The following is a 21,140-nucleotide window of genomic DNA, read 5'->3' as shown; positions in this document are numbered from 1 at the left end:
TTTGCCGATTCATCATATTTACCATTCTGTAAATGCCAGTAATCTTCATCCCCACAAAAATAACACATTTGCAAATCGTAATCCCCCCAACCCCACGCCGCATTAGATATCAATTGTCAAAGCACATTAGAATAGACTGTTACGTTAACACGAAGATTTGTGCATCAAACTACATTCCAAGAATCTGTTAAGTCGAATTTAATGCCGTAGCAGTGATAAGTGGATAATAAATGACTGAATAATGCAAATTGTTTAAAAATGTACAAAATAGATAAAAACCTTGCATTTGATATAGCGTTTTATCACGTCTTTGAGATGTCTCAAAGCGTTAGAATATACAACAACAAGATTACATTTGTATAGCGTCTTTCATGTTGGGAGGATGTCCCAAGGCGCTGGATAGTGTACAGCATTTCAGACCTGAGGTGGGGTCAGGGGGAAGGGAGGATGACCAATGGCATGGTCGAAGAGGAGGGTTTTGAGGCAGGACTTGAAGGAGGCTAAGGAGGGGGCAAGGCAGAGTGATTGGGGGACGGAGTTCCAGAGGTTGGGGGCAGTGACTGAAGACTCTCCGCCAATGGTGGGGCGGGGGACGTGGAGCAGGCCGGAGCCGGCTGAGCGGGCGGGTTGGAAGGGGGTTAGGAGGTCACGGAGATAGGGTGGGGCGCGACCACTGAGGGCTTTGTAGGTGAGGACCAGGATTTTGAACTGGATCCGCTGAAGGATAGGGAGCCAATGGAGTCCAATGTATGTATGTGTGTATATATTATATATATAGATTTTTGTTACTGATTCACAATAAACCAAAGAATGAAAATCCCTCAGTTATTAACATTCAGACCACAACTGCTCTGAAAAAAATTGAGATAAAGTCCTGTCTTTTCAGCCACACACACGAGACCGCAGTTCAATTCCAGGCAGGGCGAAACCTTGGGCAAGTTTCCTTACTCCACACGCCTAATAATAATAATCCCTCCAAAACCAAAAACAATAATAAATTGGTCATTTTCAATCTACGACTGTTTGTGGGACATTGCTGTGCGCAATTGGCTGACGCGTTCGCCCACAAATATAGTCAATTCACTTTACAGTTTGTTCTGTGAAGCGCTCTGGGACATCCTCCCGACATGAAAAGCGCTATATCAAATGCAAGTATTATTATTCACACACAGCAAAGTGAATTGATTGTATATTTTGTGGGAGAAACGCGGTAACAACACCACCCCACAAACATTTGTGAATTGAGTGACCAAATTATTAACTTTTTTGAAGGAATTATTAAACATTCAACATTCGGGATTATTTAAGTGCGTTCAACCTACCTTTTAAACACAGCAGTTTCAGTTTTGGCATCTACAGTAAGGCTGACTGTCTCTTTCATGGAACCATTGCTAACGGTCTCTGTTATTTGGTCTGTAGTCACTTCCTCCTCTTCTCCGTCAGATGAGTTGGCTTCTGTGTTTAACATGGCTGGCACTGCTTTCGGTTTTTTGCAGGCAAGCTGCGAGGTCGCAACAAAACCTGCATAGTTTGAAGGCAGAAAAGTTAAAGATTTGTTGAGCTCCCCAACTTGGAATTTAGAATAGGGATCACATCTCAAAATGTGCTTGTTTTCAGTCCATCACTACATACAATTTACAACGTATTGAAAATTATAAACCCTGTGGTTTATAATTTGTAGGTCTAGTTTGAAATGATCTGCTGTTTACAATTCCAGCTCACAGGACACACTTTATAAATGTATTATTAACACCTGATTTTACAATGGATCTTGACATTCACTGAAGAGACACACCAGGTTCAAAGCTTTGACATAACGGGAAAGGTGCTTTGAAAATACAAACCGGGATCAAGGTTAGGTTCAACAATACAATGTTGTATTCATCAAAATACTTTCTTCCAAATAACCTGAAGCTTATTTTGAGTTGTTAAGTTACAAAATTCTAAGATTCAACATACTCTGTCCATGTATTGACTTTCAATCATATGGTTCATATTTAAGCAGAGTAATGACTGATAGTTTTCACTATGTATATGTAACAGCAAAATGAGGAAAGGTATTGGGCACATAAATGTGACATTTTACGACAATATGCTGTACCAAACATGAACTGAAAAACCAATTAACATAAATTTACAACATCACAATCTATATGATCCATTATTGTACCCACTTCAAATAAGATCAAATGGAAAGCATCAAAAGGAATCAGGTCCATTTTACAAATATTCAACTATCTACTTTATTATTTTATAAAAATATCATTATTTCTATGATGAACAAGGATTCAATAGATTTAAGTTAACTTTACCTTCAGTGTGTGTTGCACTATTATTACTATGAAGATCCACTGGGTCAGAACACGTTTCCATAGCAATTGGAGAGCTACTTCTTAATGGGTCCTTTGTTGAACTGAAAAGAACACATTTTATTTAATGTTATTAATATTGTAGTATACTAATAAACTGCATACACTTTTAGACCTTTAAACTGAACAATTAGTTTTACAAGGTGAATCACATGTAGTGAGACAATGCATTATTGATGTTGTATTCATCATCTCTTGTCATTCATTATCACAAGAGATTCAGCCCATTCGATCTTTACAGAATGCTAATTCCAGTCTTTCCAATACAGCACCTAGCAGTAGCTAAGTGACAAATTAATAGTTTCATCTCCTAGGATCTTTATTCTGAAACTAATAGGCAGTAATCCTACTCCACTGTGTTAATCACTGGCTATGGGAACTCTCGTCTTGTCTGAAGCAACAGTTTTGATCCAACACCCAATCCAAAACATTAATACTTGTTTGAGGTGTTTAGCCAGCTGTCGATAATATCACTTTCTGGTTTTAGATACAGGAGAATGGGCAAGATCAGTTTTACTGAAATCACAGGTGCAAGGCCACAAACTTGTGAAAGCCACATGATTACAAGAATAAAGAAAGTCTGGATGTTACTCACCTTCATTCTGGATCGAGAATAACTAAATGGAATGTTTAATAAAATGGATAGCATTAGAAATGTTTTTGACATGTGAAACTTATTGCGATACCTTACAGGAGATGAAAAATCTGAAAACGTGGCCCATCCTGTTTCTTGGCATTCTGAATCTCCTGAGCTCCACACTGGAGTTTCAGTAGATTCCGCAGCAGTCACATTTGCAGTTTCCATAGGCACTTCGAAGTTTGCTGTCCATCCTGGGGCTGCAAGAACAATTAATCAAATGTTTTTTTTNAACAATTATTTATAGTAATCACAATGCTTTGCAGTAATCAGAAAAAAGCATGTCTGGCTCATCGTCTGGATTGCCAATTGCAGTGCAGTGAAATACCTTTTTTTTTCATCTATGCTGATGCCCAGCCAGAAGTGTCAAAACACTTTCATCCTCCCAATGTGAAAGATGCTATGTAAATGTGAATTGTATTATACAGTGCAGAAGTCACACCCATTTCTCTGCTTCCAATGTCCTCATGAACCTACTTAAAGGTTCTGTGAAAGTTAGTGTTAATACCTCCCTTTTATCTTGGCAAACTGCATCCGATTACACCCTAAACAAACTGGATGAATGTTACTTGATGATGACTGAGGCTTAAGTAAAATTATTTTAAGCAGCCGAAACCCAAATCTCAGGACGCACAGCATAAAAATACAGTGTATAAAGCTGTAAAAGGCACCATAACAGAAGATTCGATATGGAGAAAATAAAATTCTTCTTAAGTTGAGGTTAAAAGTGAAAATACGTCGGAGTCTTGTTAAAACACCATAATAATAATAATAATAATAATAATAATCCTTGCATTTGATATAGCGCTTTTCACGTCGGGAGGACGTCCCAAAGCGCTTCACAGAACACACTGTAAAGTGAATTGACTGTATATTTGTGGGCGAACGCGGCAGCCAATTGCGCACAGCAATGTCCCACAAACATTCGTGGATTGAAAAAGGATGTATTATCCAATGGTGGAGTGGAGGGGATGAGGGACAAACAGGAGGCTGGAGCCAGCAGAGTGGAGGCAGCGGGTGGTGAAGTGGGGGATAAGCAGATCTGATAGGTAAGGAGGTGCAAGGACATGAAGGAAGTTGAAAATGAGTATGTGGAACCCTAACATTATGTCAAGATGCTGTAACTGTTTTCAATATGCATGTGTGAATCTGACTAGTTCATGCTCTGCGCATCCCAGGCCAAAAATTGTCATTAGAATTTAATCACTTGCCATCATTTGTGTCCACCTCCATTCGGTCATCTGGATTGGCACTACTAGACTCAAATGCACCATCCCGTTTCTCCCCATCCTCCTCTTCAGAATCTGTGCTTTCTTCGCTGTCTGTACTGCCTGAACTTCTGTACAAAAAGTAAACAAGGGATTTGGTAACTTATCATTCAAGCACTGAAATCCATCATTTGCTATGGCTATTTCTGAAGATTGGACAAAGATAGATTTGAAACTTTTAACACCAGTGCAAGGGAAAGAGGCAGAGTATGGGACAGACAGAAGGAGATTGGGTGAAGAATGATAATATATATTATATATGCACACACATATATATTATTTATATACACATATATACACACACAAACAGATTGTGGGAACTGAGAAAAATGAACATCTTGAGGACAAGAGCACAAGTGGGAGATGAATGCAATATGCATAAAAGGGGAGAGATGGGTATCAAAAGATGAGGAGTAAAAGCACACAACAGGGGACAGGCTCATCACTCTCCATCAAATCCTAAATATCAATGATTTATCCTTTGAAACATGATTAAACAAATATTCAAGCTGAAGAAAACTGGTAAACAATACAAAATAATCACAAATTTTGAGGTCCCAATCAAATTACCTGTGTCGAATTTGTGCATCTGGTGCAAAAGTTACATCTTTTTCATCCCAAATGTCCTCTTCATCAGAACCACTGTCGTCAAATTGCTGAATTCTCTCTTTACAGCATGCCTCAAAAAGAGCCACACTGGCCTGTGACAAAATAGTAGGCTACATTAGCCTGAACCAAGATATTAATAGTTCCAAACAGTTGAAAATCAACTGGAAACATTTAAGACTGGGCTCCAACACAGCAGTAACTAAAAGTATACTTTTGGATAGTCCCTTATTTGTAAAATAAATAAATAAACAAACCTGAACTGATCACTTTACACAAATGGAAAAAAAAAAGCTGAAACCAGATGTGATTAAAAGTTGTTGCACACAGTTAATAACAACAGAGTTGGTCATAAATGTTTTTGCTTTAAGTGATGGACATGATTAATCTGTAGAGGTAACGAGCGAACTTTGCACATTCAGCTCTTCGATTTGGGCTATACTCCTAACAAGCAGTACAGCAAATACAATAACTACTGGTGTTCCCATTCCAGCCCAGAATGACCAAATAACTGGACTGTTGTTAAATCCATATCAGTGATCTTCTGAAATTTAGCACAATTTGAATTTTATTTAGGAATCTCATTCCGTGTTTGTACTGCTAAAGTGAAAGCCACTATACGTGTATTTGGGTAAAATTATATTAAATTTTGATGTTATGTCCATATACAACACTGAAATTAGATTTTTTTTTCTAAATTCCATAAAAGCCACAAATTGCCCGGCTCCCAAAATCACCTCCTGGCAGGGCTCCAGCATGATTCATGGGAGCTCAACGCACCCTTCACATTCCCCCATTTATACTGCATATTTCCTAGAGAAGCACTACAGACTGCCAAATAAGCCGAATGAATGTAGCATTGCACATGTTGGGAATGGAATTAAGTTTATAGTTGAAAAGCATAAATCTGTGATAATACTCCAAAATGTAATTTCAAAAATACTTACACTCTCGTTTGTATTCAATGAAAAGTTGATGTCAGCAATTCTATCAAAGGAAGCACTGAAAAACGATTCAAAATGTTTAAGGATTACAACACTGCAATCAAGACTAAATAGATTTTTAACAGGACATAAATTAAGTGAAGTTTAGTAAATTGTCTTTGCAATATACATCTCACATTGGTTTCAGCACTTAATTCTATGAAAGTATTGAGAAAATAAATTTCAGTCAAGTTTGCAAGCTTTGTAAAAATAAATGCACAAAAATCGTAATCGAGCCACGTTCAGATAATCGTTGCTAATCAACTATATATATTCAGTTTCACTTTACTCACAGTTTACAACAGTATTGCTCACAGTTTACAACAAAAAAGGTTCAGTACTGACAAAGAAAGAACAAGAGAATAGCATTCAAACGGCAATAGAACATGGAATAATCATTAACCCTTTAGTATTAAGACTTCTCATCATTGGATCTGGATTTAATAATTGGATTTTTGGGTGCCACAATTAAGACAGCCTTTTCCATAGTATCGCTGGGTTCTTAGTCACTGAAATGGTCAACAGATTTAAGAAATATCGGTTTTCAGAAGAATATAGATTCCAATTACCCACAGATTCTGAAAGCATGGGAATGAATATCTAAATGACAATTAAGTTATGAAATGTTGGGTCAGTGAGGGAATTGTTAAATCATTTTGCTGTAAAAATAACTCAGTAATTTTTCTCAATGAGGCAGGTTTTAAATTTCCTTTCTCAGTTATCTGAATTGTTTACTTCAGTGAAACAAATACTCCTACCACAGAGCATTCCCTTATCATAATGGATAAATGCAAAATATTGCGTTGGAAACACGATTGAAGTGTCAAGCACAAGATTTCAAATACTTTAACAATGCACCACATGCTACATAAGAGTTAAATTCCAATTCCCAAAGGAGAAAAACGCACAAGCACCAATGCAGTTTGAAAATAGTATTAGGATGTAGGGTTATTGTAGAAAGTGCAGGAGGGGAAAAATAAATTGAAGGATAGTAACAATATAACACCAATTGTATGTTGCATCAGAATAATTATTCCCAATTCCTCCACAATTTGATGCTTCTGCATACAGACCCATAGATCACCACCCAAGTCAAGCCATTTGACCGTGTCCAAGCCATACTTACTTCACGATATCCTCCTGATCAGCAAACTCCTCATCGTTGAAGCCGAACTGGTCAATAAAATTGGACGTCATTTGTTGCATCTGATAATCAGAAAAGGCCTGGCAAACCCAGGACCAATGACAGTGATATAATCTTGATACTCCAGTCATGTTGGGAAATTCACTTAAAAGGGGAACTCTAGATCCTTCAGAAACAGCATTGAATTCAAAGAGCATAGCTTTAAACACATTTCAACAGCTGTAAATTTGAAAATTTGCCAACTTGAAAACTGCAATGAAACAATCACTGAATAATTCAATATTTTTTATGTATTCTACCCTAGTGCCACACCTCAATTTAAAGGTCAAAGCAGTGATTAAAGGTCTGTTGCAAACATAAATTAACGTGCAACTGAACACTTTTCAAGCCTAATTCAATTTAAGAGCATCAGTGTTTAATTTTATGAACATTTCCATGAATGCACTCACATACATTTTAAGCGTGTATAAAATTTTTGAACAAATTAATATCAAAGTGAAACAAATAAGTAGTTAAAGTGTATTGCTAACTTTGGGAGCAAATCAGAAAACACCAATAAATTACTTCAAATACAAAATACTATATTTTATTAGTTTTGAGTTATTCTTCTCCAATTTGAAGGAATGGCAATTTTTAACCTACAGTAGCCATTCAAGTAAATGTTAAAATAAGCATCAGATATCCCAGTTCAGATGGTATACTCATGCAGCTATCAAGCCTGTTACCGGCTATTTTCTAACAAATCCGCACACTGCAGTTTTCTTTTTTTTTTGCAATGGTGTCAGATGCCAAGACCTGCGCCTCAGTTAAGAGTTGAAAATCTCAGATTCTTTCAAACTTTACAGCCACAGAAACTCATCTAAAACACAACTGTTCCATTTACTATGAAGGACGAGTTCCCTTTTAAGTTTTTTTTTCTAAACACACTTTTGTGCATGTTAATCTGAAATCAGAAATCAACAATGCTGTGTGCAAAATACCTAAAAAATAGCAGTGAAATTATCAATGCCATTATTATGACCTCCACAATTATACCACTGGCAACTGTGCCGAATACTGGATTGATCACCATTTTGGCCAACAGGTTTGGGTCTCAAGGTATTGCTAACTAATTTGAATTCCCATCATAGGGTTTTTTTGTTTAAAAATATAGGTACGATTTATTTGCCCACATTTTCATTTGAATACTAATGACAAAAAGGTTTTCAATTACCAAAGCATTATTTCTCCCTTCCTTCCCAACCAGTCATATCCTGCACCTGATCAATTTTCCCACTTCTGCCAAGAAAGACCAGCAGATTGCTAATTTGACTCTTTTCATGAATTTTAATCCTTCCAAAGAGACTATCATGGTTGGCCTTACCATCTCGTCACCATTTATCATAACATACTTGCATTTATATAGCGCCTTATCACATCTTCAAGATGTCTCAAAGCGCTTCACTGAATATACTGTAAAGTGAATTGACTATACTTTGTGGGTGAAAAGTGGTAGCCAATTGCACACAGCAGTGTCCCACAAGCAACGGTGGATTGAGTGACCAAATTTTTAATTACTTTTAAAAATGTATTTAGTGTTTTGAAGGGATTATTAACCCTGGAAATCGATCTGCATATCAACCCCGGTTCCTATTTACTGCTAGGTAAAGGGTGTGGAGTAAGGTAACTTGTTTAACATTTCGCCCTGGCCGGAAATTGAACCTAGGTCTTCCAGCTTGCGAGGCGACTGCTCTAACCACTAAGCTACAGGACTCCATGATTTCTGAGGCTAATGAGTTTAGTCCTCAGACTCAGCAACATTTCCCCCCAAAAACACTTAGTGTTTTTACAATGCAAGGTCAGAGATGGCAAATGGTAAGAAGCCCAACAAGACCACTTGAAAAGTTAGTTGAAAACCTCCACTGTGTTCATAGACCCCACCCTAAATTATTCTTTCAACGATGCTCATGTCCCAAAAACAAAAAGCATCAGTCATGTTTTAGTTCTACTTTCTGCATGTTAATAAAAAAGTGAGACAAGTCTCAACAAAATGTTGGGAGATGCAAATGATGCTTTATGGGCAAATAAAGTACCAGTTAATATTTTCAAACAAAAAATCTTATGCATCTATCTTTTATTATCTAAAATTGTAAAAAAAATACAGTTTTGATCATAGTACAAGTGAAACAACAGGAGTTTGCCATTTAGGAAAATAAATACTTACTTGCTGTAACCCTGAGTCCTGAGCAAATCCCTGCTCCTTAAAATCAACTTCATCATCGCTGGATGAATGTATGTTGTGTGTGCTAACCTAGAATATAATTTACAAGATGAAACCATTGAAAGCACTAGATTCACAGACAAATCAAAGAAGTTTAGGTTTCCTTTATTTTTAGCATCTTGAAGCAATTTACTCAACATGATCTATTAAATCTCTGGAAATATTTCTCTTAAAAAAATTGCAATTCCAAACCAATACGAAGTTTAATACAAAACTATATTCAAATTAATTAATTAATTGTACAGCACTTTAGATTTTTCCTCAACACCATCTCCCCTAAAAAGGTAGTTTCATCCTGGGTATGAAATAAATGATTGTACCCAGACCGATTGGTTCTCTGCATTTCAAACCATTAACTGCTGCCTTTTTACACTCATGTAAGACTGTAATACGATAATGTAAAACTATAGTACGTAGAAAATTAGACAAATGAACAGAAAACTTGGCAACCGGACCCAGGTCCGCAAAACTTTCCAGGACTGTTACGACTAATCAAAGGAGACAGACACTATTTAGATTCCAGTAAAGAATAGCAGACCCAATCTGACTTTCATATTTATGTCTGAATTGCATAAATTTCCACATTTAATATCCTGATTTCACTTATTCCCAAACGTACCAGATCTACAGTATTCTTCTTATTGATTTCTGCCAATGAATTGGCTGTGAATGTCTCCCACCTTTCCCTGCAGTCATCAGGAATATCTGAGAACACAAACAGTTGTAGAAACACTATAAGATGTTTAAAATTGATCAGGCACACACATTTATGAAGCATACAATATCAGGATAAAGCTCACAGATAAAAAACAATTCTTAACTCCTCTCTCACATTACAATCAAACGTTGCCATTAAACTTGCAAAAGTAGATGTGTTTAGCTTAATTAAATTAGACATTAGAAATTAGACACAAGAATTCCCTAACAAAAGGTACAGCAACAAAGACAATACTATGCAAGCAGTGATGAAAAAGCCCAGTTTAAAAAAAATCCTTCAATGAGCTGTGCCATGTTGTTCTGGGGCATGGACTCACTTTCATTTCCTTGATCAATTTAATCCATTTCAAAATAGAAAATACATTTTAACAAAAGTAGTATTCACAGAAAACATTTGTAGGGTATTGGTTTAGTGATTCGATGTTCTCTCATATCGAACTTAACTATGATACCAAGTCAATTGAGGGAAATGGGAAATTTAAGTTATGTCATTGAAGGATGCAGTTTAATGTATAAATAAATACATTTCAACAGAAATTGTAGACGTAGAAACTTATTAGTGTAAAGGTTAAATGATAATGTTACTGAAATATATTGCTGCAGCCAATCTCAAAAGCAACCAAAAAAACTGTACCTTTAAGCAGTTGATTCATAAGTGCACTGTTTGGCCCCTTCTCAGAATTGTGGACAATAGCATTCGCTATTCTCGTTAAGTGACCCATGTACCCTCTCCGTCTTCCACCTTCTGATCTGAAAAACAATCCCAATTCATTTGCCAGACAAAGGTCTTCATAAAAAGACTCAGCTACTCGAGGGGAGAAGTAGAAAGAAGTAGAAAGTATTCCATGAAAGTAAGTTGCCAATTTTAAGTAGGTGAAGGGGCAGACAGGTGGCACCTCTTCAAGAAATGTGTGCATCACTCCAGATACAATCTTCATGTACCATATGCATTGAGTTTTACCAAACAGAAAACTAAATGTGGAAAATGTGATGTAATAAAAAAGACCTGGGATGCCAACGGAACAAATAGCAACTGCTGCCTGTGGCTACAGGTTAATGATTCAGATTACAAGTTTCTTTTTGGATGACAAGCTCTATAACATTATGAAAACTTTTCTTTGAATAATTTGCCACAAACTCAAAGTGAAAAATAACCCACAATAAAAACGGTTGCTTTGACAACTGAAGAATGATACTTCATCTCTGTGACAGATTTCAGGTCCCAGAAGAAGTGAATAAAATAATCTTCTGTTATGGCAATAAGAAGTAAACAGAAGTCTAAAGAACAGTTTCCATTGTTCTTGAATAGACAGTTAAATATGGTTTGCTTGCCACTGATTAAATTGCGGCAACTAGCTTGGAAAATATGCTTAGATTTTAAAATTGAGTGATTATAGGCAATTTTAATGCATTTGGCATAGGCCTTTCACATCATGAGGACGTCCCAAAGCGCTTCACAAGATATATCATAAAATAGTGACTGTACGCGAAGGGAGCAGCCAATTTGCACACAGCAATGTTTGTGGAGTCCTGTAGCTCCGTGGTTAGAGCACTCGCTTTGCAAGCAAGAGACCTGAGTTCATTTCCAGGCAAAGGGCGAAACCTTGGGCAAGTTTCCTTACTCCACACAGAGCCTAATAATAATACCTCCAAAAAACCCAAAACAATAATAAATTGGTCATTTTCAATCTACAACTGTTTGTGGGACATTGCTGGGCGCAATTGGCTGCCGCGTTCGCCCACAAATATAGTCAATTCACTTTACAGTGTGTTCTGTGAAGCACTTTGGGACGTCCTCCCGACGTGAAAAGCGCTATATCAAATGCAAGGATTATTATTATTATTCCACAAACAAATTAGTGCCCTTCACAGAGGATAGTGCCTTGAAGTCTACACAGTGCCAGGGTTCAATCAAAGACTTCACTGCAACAATATATGCACTGCAATTCATTACACGCTACTCAAGTGTACGGTTTGACAGCCTGAACAGTACAATATATTTAAAAACAAATCATTTTAAGTATTGTACAATAGGTGAGGATTGGATTACCTTTTAGCACCTTGTCCTGGCCATTCTGATGACCTCAAGGTTATCATTTATGCTCTGGACTCAAAAACAAATAATCCTGGGAACTGAGATAAACCTTATCCAGGCTCAAATTCATTGGGTCTGAACAGCAGTAAAAGTCATTTATTCTTTTAAGTCTAAGCTAGATTCAACCCAGATATAAAATGCTATACCAATGTAAAAATCCCAAATTGTTTTCTCAGAAATTACTTTCTCTTAATTTAAAAGCAGCTATCATATTAATTTCAACTATTCAAATACATTTCAAACCTTTGAGGGCAGACAAACTAAACAGTATAAATCATAATAAGTTACTTACTGTTCTTTTTCATTACTTTCCCAAGCATCAAGTATTCTTTGAATTAATTGGCACTTTTGAAACAGCTACATAAATGAAAAAATGAGTTAATAATATATAAATTATATATTTTTCATATATATAGAGGAAGGCAGTTAAAGCAGACACTGTATGTTGCTTCTAAGTTTTGTCCGGCTTAAGACGTGTCGAAGGGTAACCAAAATACAATTCCCCTCCTCCATCAGAGGACCCTGCCAACGCCATATAAAAATATGTAATGATGTTGTTTCACTTGAAGTAATGTTAACTAACCAAACAGGACAACAAGTATTTTTAACCGAGTGAGTACCATCAGCGGTAACCAGCACTGCATTTTGCACAGATTCAACCGCCATATTTAAAACGGCTAAGAATTAAATGATTCGGGGCGGGCATTTTGTTCGATTTACCCAACTTTCAGGGTTACCCAACTTAACCAGCGTCTGACAAAAGCTGATCCTACTGGTGTGTGTGCATTATATTATATAATATATATATATAAAAAAATGTTCTAGCATGGGTTCACTGACAATGATGTCAATGAAATCTGTAAGACTACATAAAATTTAAGGCGCCACCATGATCACCTGAACAGAAGATGTAAAGTAACAATGTTGGTAACAGCTTTTAATAACCATTCAGCTGAGTAAAATGGTGATGAGCTTAAGTCTGTCACCGTGTTCACAGTAATATTTCTGAGTTTTTAAGATAAAAGCATGTATGAACATCAGAATTTTCAAACTAAATAGATTTACTGTTCAAGGCTTATATCAAACAACACTCCCCATTTATAATCTAGAATGCCTTCTAGTAGAAATAAAATCTCAACAGTTCGAAAACAAAACCACAAACGTAGATTATCCAGAAGGGAATTGCCTACAACTATACCGGCAAATAAATTTGGCCATTTAAACAGATTGTAAAGCATTGCAGCAGTAAATGTGTTTTTATGCATCAACTAAGGTTAACACAAATAAATACTTGTTTATTGATTCATGGTCTACTCAGTCACCTCCTTTTTATTAATCTGATCAAATGACCAAGACAAAAGTCGAAGGAAAGAATATCCAATTCAAGGTAGATACACTTACATGTTTTACTAATATGTTATCTCTGATAGTCTCTGGATTATCTTCGATGTTATTTTCTGTGCTGTCACCATGACATGGAGGGCTTCCTAGGATTGTTGCAATACAAATTTCTACTTGCACATGAAGGAAGTTATTCCAAATATATCGAAAGTACATGTCCTTTAAAAAAGAGAATGCAAATTAAACTTTTCACCAAGTACGTAATGACACTGTTTATTCTAGAACCAGATTACAAGGCCTTAAAAATACACAAATTCTAACACAGATTTCTAATAGTTAGCTGCACATCTCCATTAGTTATGTAGAAAAATGCAGCTTTCCAACTTTTTTTGCATCTTGTAAATCTAAAGAAAATATATATTAGCATCTTTTTTCAAAAGATCTCAGGTTAGCAGGTTAAACAATCCCTTCCAAATATTTTTGTTTACCTACATATAAATAATTTCAATGAATAGATCCTCACCAACAACACATTGATGGTGTCAAGTTCTATGAGCTCCACATTAATGCTGTGTGTATTTGTTTGCAGAAGGCTGGCTACAAGTCTGACGACATTTAAGCGAGTATTCCCCACTGGTGGATCTAAAACTCCCCACGTAGTTTTCATTGCAGTTTTCTATAAATGAAACAAAAATGGAATTAGTTAATTTGACATAAACTGCACACCCACAAATATGGAGGTTACTTAAAAGCAACATACAGGTCAGCCTCATTAGAACACACCCTGTTTAACCACTGGTCAATTATCTATTGTGTTATTACATACAGGGCAGCTCGCCCACACAAAGAAAATAAGTAGTCCGTCCACTTCACAGTATATCCTGTGAAGCGCTTTGAGATGTCTCAACAACATAAGATGCTATTATTATTATTAACGTGGTACCCCCAGCTTCTAATACTGATGAGCCAGCTTTCCATATTAAAAATGGTCAACTTCCAGGTCATTAAATCCGTCTGATGTTGCTTCTTGTGCATCACAACCATGTGCAAAAAGCGTCACCAATTCAATTTCCTACGCACTGATGTCCCTTGCTGCAAGGTACACATGGGTACTATGTGAGGAAATGCTGATAACATTGCATTTATGCCTGGGTTGAACCTGGTTCTAGATCTAAGGAACTAACATTAGTGGTGCTTCTTGTGCACAAATAAGTGACATCAGCAGAATTTCCTGCGGATAATGCACAACATGCAGGAGGTTGGAGTTGGTGGCAATCCGACAACCAAAAAGTCAGCCATTTCTCCAGCATCTGTGATATGGAAAACATTTCTCATCTCATATTAATAATATAATAATAATCCCTCCAAAAAACAAAACAATAATAAATTGGTCATTTTCAATCCATTAATTCACTTTACAGTGTGTTCTGTGAAGCGCTTTGGGACGTCCTCCCGACGTGAAAAGTGCTATATCAAATGCAAGGATTATTATTATTATTATTGTTTGTGGGACACTGCTGTGCGCAATTGGCTGCCACGTTTCGCCCACAGATATACGGTCAATTCACTTTACAGTCTATTCTGTGAAGCGCTTTGAGACGTCGAGAAGATGTGAAAAAGCACTATATCAAATGGATTATTATTATATTAATTTATGGCTATAACAAAAACATACCAAGTAGAGCCAGAACTGGCCACCGGTATAACATTATGAGGATTATAATAGGCAACTTCACATTACACAAACTCAATTGTATTGTTGTAGGCAATAAAATAGATTTAACTCATGATACTGGCACTTTTTGTCCAATTTTGGAAGTTAAACAATTTCCAATTGTTTTTACAAAGTGTTTTAATCTTCAATACAGAATGTGAAGAAAATCCTGTCTCAAGTAAAACCCTATCTTGAGCCAAGCAGGTCTGCATTACTTTGTGATTCTGATGCTAAATTGCCAGTATGCCTGACATTGAGCGATAGACTTGTCCCAATGCTTTCCACTTGACTCTTGATAATGCTGCAAAGCAGTGCCCTAATGGTAGAGCAAACGTAGCTGAACAAGCTTCATATTTAAGATGTTGAGAACACAAAAACACCTTTTAGGTTTTACTTATTATTATTTATAAGTATTAGCCAGCAGACCATCACATCTCCCACCAAATTAACTTGGTTACCTCCAACCTGCCTCCTGCTCTCTCTTAACCTTCAAGCATTTTATTGTTATCTACCTCACATGTGGGTTGACACGTGCAAGAGCTGAAGTGCAAAAACAGGATCCTGGCTAGTTTTATCTTTCACTTATTTAACTATAATGAAGCTTTTTAAAAAAAAACATAGCTATCCAAATAGCAGTCGTATACAAGACTGACCCCTTATACAAAATTAACACTTTAAAATTGTTGAAACGGCAACAGGAAAGGAGGAGGAGGAGATGGGAGGCAGGCTGTGGCCTTATTTTTCTTTTTGGCAGAAATCATAGCAGGTTCTCTAACTGGATTTACTAGTTCCAAATTCTGCAAACAAAATAAACGAGCTAAACAACTTAGTTAAGGCATCTGCCTCATCAGTTCACGTAACCTTTTGAAAAGAGGTAGTGCTGCTAAACTGACAAAGTAGCTGGTTATCCTCATCTGCTCTACCATACTTCATGAATTGAGGCATTCAGCTTCCCTATCCAATGGTACAGGATTGGCAAGACCTATGCTGAAACACAGTATGAGGAATGTCATAATGTGGAAATTTAATATTGAACAATGCTAAAAGTTACATGAAAAAGGAATAACAGCTTTCACATACGAATTAAAAACATTGCTTTAAAACAGTTTGGATTTAAAATACAAGCTCACCATTCAGAATCTTTGAATGTTTCTGAACAGAAGTCAGGCAAGAGCAGTATAAACACCTATGGTTCAAGAAGAGCCTGATGTTTAATCTTCATCTCTTCACAGGGCTTTCTAGAGTCAAATTGTTGCTGCAATAGCTTGGTTCTGAAACCAAATATTTTGTCCTATTGGTTGGCTTGTATTTTTCAGCTTTGAGTTGAAGTTTATTTTCAAAAGCGTACTTCCAGTGTATCTGGAGATAGTAAATCAAGGAAAGCTATTTGGTTTTCATACTGATCTTTATAGGTTTTCATTGTTTTTGGTCAGCTGGGTATGCTGACAAGCAGAAACCCATTACCATGCTTACAAGTGTCCAAGCCAGTCAGAATTCCACATATGGAACACACCCTGCTTACCCAATTCCACAAAGTTGTTTAGAAAGAACCAAGGTTTGGGACCTGTGAATGTTCATTGGAAGTTCAACCAGCTAAAAACAAAGTTTTCCACAGTTAACGCCGTCTGGAAAGGCTGCCCAGTTTTGATCACTCTACCCATTCCAGTTTGGGCTTGCAGGGTTAACTGGAGCAGAGTGGCAAGGAAGTCTGTTTAAATCTCTGCCACCATCTTCCTTGCCCACGTCTCCAACACACCTAGCCACTGAGCGGTGGTTAGAGAATCTCTGTACTTCAAACCCTGAATAACTGAGCATCAATTTCTCAGTGTGATATTCAAGAAAATAAAGAGGCAAGCTTTGCACTCTTCAAAATTGAATATGAATAGCAATGACTATGATCTGCTGGAAAAAATATACATAGTGCAGGCAAGGAATCAAAAAAAATCCATTTGAACAGAACACTTAAGAAACCACTCCAGTGCTAGTTGTACTAACATCAAAACTTTCGGTTTGCCTCAAGTAAAAGGTTTTAGGATTCTGAGAAAAATCAAAAGTGCTCCAACTTGTTTTTATAAAAATGTATTAGTTTTTAAAACAGGCCTGCAAGATCATATTCATTCATCTTTCAATAAGGTCTCATTCATTGTAAGGCATATCTTAAGCATTAGTTAAAATGTTTAATTCCATTTCCTTTTTTTTAAGCGAGTGAACACTTGATGTATCACTACAAATTGAAGTACAGGAAAACTCCAAGCATCCCTCACATACCTATGGAATTATAATTCTATATTTGATGGAGTTGATAATCTAATTTAATACACTGCATTGAGCAATGGAAACCTTTGAGCTTGATAAGAGCAGTCTCATCAGAGAGGTAGTCCGTAGCAAAACCATTTTAAAGTTGGAAGATTTTCCAGAAATAAAATAAACTTAGTTAATTATAAGAGTACTGAAAGCTAGTAAATCTAATTTACCTTAGGAGGTTCAAGCAGTAGATGATGGAAGTCTTTAAGTCTCTGTCTAATTGCTTGTAATGTGCTGTTGCTCACAGAAAAGGCTGTGTGGTTCATACCAGATGGACAAATTTCTAACTGGCCTTCAAAGCTGGAAAATACAAACAAAAATTGGTTTTGCATTATAACTATGCACAACAGCAATTTTGCACATCTCATGCCATGTAGTAAGTCAATTGCATATTTCTGACAAATATTAAGTGCCATGTTGCTTTAATATTAAATTTCAGATTTTGAAGAAAGCTCATTGAGATAATTTCTACTTACGCAGGTCTTCGAGTCTCTAGTAAAGTCAACAATATTTGGATACTGTTTACAATTGCCGATTCATTCTTCTCCTTATCAAAAACATTTGACAACAAGATTTCTAAAGTTTCTTCCCTAGAAAAAAAAAGGATAGTTTAATATATTAAACAGTTGATCACCTGTAAAATAACTAGTCTTATCTACTATATATTCAGCAGGCACAGAGTTAGCTATTCCCTCATCCACATTTCCAAACACCAGGATCCTCAAGTCCACATATCAACTTATATTAACTTCATTAAAGCTGAAACTTAAATCATTTCTTCAAAAGTGTATACTTCTCTATGGTTGACAGAAGTGGATCTGGTTCTGGACAACCCTGCATCTGAATCATCTGGTCTCTGCTAAGGCGGATGATTTCACACAATGACTGCGATGCATTTGAGTGCCTCTAAAGAAAACAAAAAATTGTTAAATATTCAGTCATTTAATTTCAGTATTTAAAAATGTAAAGGTATAAAAGCAGAACAGAGAAACATAAATGTTTGTCTTTTTACCTAAATATTAAGTTAATTATCAAAATTAAAATTAACAAATTGCATTTATACACCTCTCTTCACTCTTCATCTTGGATCGCTGAACAATGGCGGAGTTTGACACTGCGACAGGGAGAATTGTGAGGTGACTTTTAGGCACAATTGAAGAGGGAAGTCCTCAGGTACAATTTGAAGACAAGTAAACAACAAATTTCATTTATACTATGTCTTTCATGTTGAGAGGATGTCCTAAGGCGCTCGAGGGAGGGCAAGACAGAATGACTGAAACAGGCAGGTTTGGGGTTTAGTTGTTAAAGGCACGAGCCGATGGTGGGCTGGAAGGAACAGGGGCGGACAAAAGGCCCGACCTGGCCGAGGAAAGCTAACTGCGCTTGGGCCGGCAAGGGCAAAGGGGGCAGATAAAAGGAAGGTTGGAGCAGTTTGGAGAGGTCAGAGGTCTGAGAGCGTGATTTGTGGGGGAGTGTGAGTAACTTGAAATCCATCTGTCGTGTGACAGAAAGACAATGCAGCCTGGCAAGAAATGGGGTGATGGAATACAGTTTGGTGCAGGTGAGGATGTGGGCATCCGAGTTCAGAATCAGTTGGACTTTGTGAATGGTGGAACTGGGGAGAACTATTGGAGAAGCTGAGGCAGGAGGTGACAAAAAGTTATTTTTTAAAAAATTAAAATATTGTAGCACTGAGCTAGTATTGTACAGTGTTAGTATCCACACACATTCCACATGTGCTATTAGTTACCAGCAGTACAAGTATACATCTACTCACATCATCATCCTGAGATGGGTGTACCATTTCTATTAGTTTTTGAATAATTTTTTCTTCATTCAACCACTGCAAAGATTTTAAAAAAAGCAGTAAATCTCAAAGAAAACTGGAATGATGAAGATCACTGAATGATTTTCAATCCGAAGCTTACTTTATTGTAATTCATAATTTAACTTTCAAACTAGGAATATGCATTTCTTGGGTTTGTTTCCTAAAATCATTTTTAGAAACAGACTCCTATCACCACCACTACTTTAGTTTTACGATGACAGTAACTTAGCTGCCGATTCCACAAGCTTATTTTAAGTGAAAATAACATATCCTTACTCTACCTGGCCTATGTAGGTAGGGAGACAAAATTTCTCTACTTACGTTTAAAACATCCTGCCTCAGCTGTGGTGATTCAATACACGTCAACAGCCTAAGTAACAAATCCATGAGTGCTGAGGTCCCTATGTGTTTCAACATCAAACCTACAAATGCGTCTTTCTTCCGTAAAAACTCAATGATCTGCAAAATAAAAGATTATATTGAAAAAGAGCTGCAAAAACTTGTAATAATTCTAAAGAGAAATCTCATTAATCCTCTACAAATTAAGCACTTATTTGGGGAATTAGTCAGCATTGTCTCCATTACCATTTCAAAGAGTATTCGTTTTTTTCAAGCAATCATTAATGAGCAGATACACAGCACTTCCAATCAAATGCAACAATAAATATTTTCATTTATCATAGAAAAGTACCAACAAAGTACATTTCAGTTCATTACAAATTTTAAGTGTACATACAACAACCCAAAAGCAAAGTAGCAACACTCAAAGCAAAAAAAAAATATTCTGGTCAACAATTAAGATTTTTAGAAACACACAAAATAAACCTTGTCAATTGAATTTGGGCTATTTCTATTTTGACTAAATGCTAAAACACTAAAATATTAAGAAAATCTAGAATTGCGTGGGAGTGATGGGAGTGGAAGAAGAAGAAGTGACTTTACAAATATTTGCTTTCTCCTATACTTGTGAAAGCATTTCTCAAGCCATCAAAAAGCTTTTTCAGAATTTACAAAAAAATTAGTAAACTGCTCAGAGTGCACACATGAATTAGATGGTTGTGGGCGACTCCTCAACAGCTTGTACTTTTCCATAGGAAGAGTCTACTAAAATGAACTGGGAATGTGTGTGATTACTGCAGTTTCTCCAATATCATTTTTTATATAACTGTCCAAATCTTGGTAATGTCAGAACCAAAAGCTTGACTTCTGGTAGCTCTATCAGCCTGACACCAGGCTTAAAATATAATAATTCCAGAAGCTAGCTACTGATATTCAAACAGGATATTGATCTAGCAAATGTATTACAATGGGATCCATTTTAATCCCATTTCTTGACATTTTATCCAAATCAAATCTTCAATGGTAAAATGTATTGCAAGCAATTTCCTATAAAAAATCATAACCATCATTTTATAAAAACTTTTAACCCAGAAGATTATGTGCCAAAGCACTAAATTCTGCAATCTTGCTCACAAAGACTACTCTCCTCAATCATCATGAACTTACACTATTAGTTCAAGGCAAAATGGGAATAAGACTGCTCGAGAAAAATCCATTCCTACAACCACTTTCAATGTTCTACAGTGAACCTGGAGGGTTAATGTCTAGATATGAATTGTTATCTCTTTCCGTTATGTTTAACATACTACCCTTAATGGGGCATTGAGGTGCATCAAATAAACAATTGTCAAGAATCACTCTCCAAAAATAGCTTTTCTGGAGCATTAAGAGATAAGCTTCCCACACTGTACAGTTGTATCTAATAGAAAATCTACAGGCAAGATGCATTGCTGATGTCACTTACAATTTACATTTATATCGCGCCTTTCACGTCGGGAGGCCGTCCTGACATGAAAGCCATCGACAATGATGAA

The 21,140-nt window shown here is 36.5% G+C and overlaps 1 protein-coding gene across 10 annotated transcripts in view; it reads right to left on the bottom strand.

Annotated features, from left to right (window-relative positions):
* The window catches only part of LOC103174940 (protein phosphatase 6, regulatory subunit 3), a 39,556-nt gene that overhangs the window by 7,610 nt on the left and 10,806 nt on the right, over positions 1-21,140 (bottom strand). For 5 of the 10 annotated variants that reach the window (XM_042341295.1, XM_007887603.2, XM_007887604.2 and 2 more), the window contains 18 exons: positions 19,588-19,725; positions 19,216-19,281; positions 18,232-18,344; positions 17,915-18,028; positions 17,609-17,738; positions 13,944-14,096; positions 13,481-13,639; positions 12,372-12,436; positions 10,619-10,734; positions 9,887-9,972; positions 9,211-9,297; positions 6,990-7,087; positions 5,828-5,882; positions 4,845-4,975; positions 4,218-4,345; positions 3,056-3,206; positions 2,313-2,413; positions 1,323-1,521 (listed from right to left, as the gene is read on the bottom strand). In XM_042341295.1, the coding sequence (XP_042197229.1) occupies positions 1,323-1,521; positions 2,313-2,413; positions 3,056-3,206; positions 4,218-4,345; positions 4,845-4,975; positions 5,828-5,882; positions 6,990-7,087; positions 9,211-9,297; positions 9,887-9,972; positions 10,619-10,734; positions 12,372-12,436; positions 13,481-13,639; positions 13,944-14,096; positions 17,609-17,738; positions 17,915-18,028; positions 18,232-18,344; positions 19,216-19,281; positions 19,588-19,725 (2,090 nt within the window). The remainder of the gene's footprint in view (positions 1-1,322; positions 1,522-2,312; positions 2,414-3,055; positions 3,207-4,217; positions 4,346-4,844; positions 4,976-5,827; positions 5,883-6,989; positions 7,088-9,210; positions 9,298-9,886; positions 9,973-10,618; positions 10,735-12,371; positions 12,437-13,480; positions 13,640-13,943; positions 14,097-17,608; positions 17,739-17,914; positions 18,029-18,231; positions 18,345-19,215; positions 19,282-19,587; positions 19,726-21,140) is intronic. The other 5 variants (XM_042341294.1, XM_007887606.2, XM_042341297.1 and 2 more) reach the window with 5 other exon arrangements.

This window comes from Callorhinchus milii, unplaced genomic scaffold (assembly GCF_018977255.1).
Source record: "Callorhinchus milii isolate IMCB2004 unplaced genomic scaffold, IMCB_Cmil_1.0 Scaffold17, whole genome shotgun sequence".
In the NCBI taxonomy this organism is placed as follows: Eukaryota; Metazoa; Chordata; class Chondrichthyes; order Chimaeriformes; family Callorhinchidae; genus Callorhinchus; species Callorhinchus milii.
The sequence above is the reverse complement of the archived record's forward strand: the minus strand, read 5'-3'. Positions and strand labels throughout refer to the sequence as shown.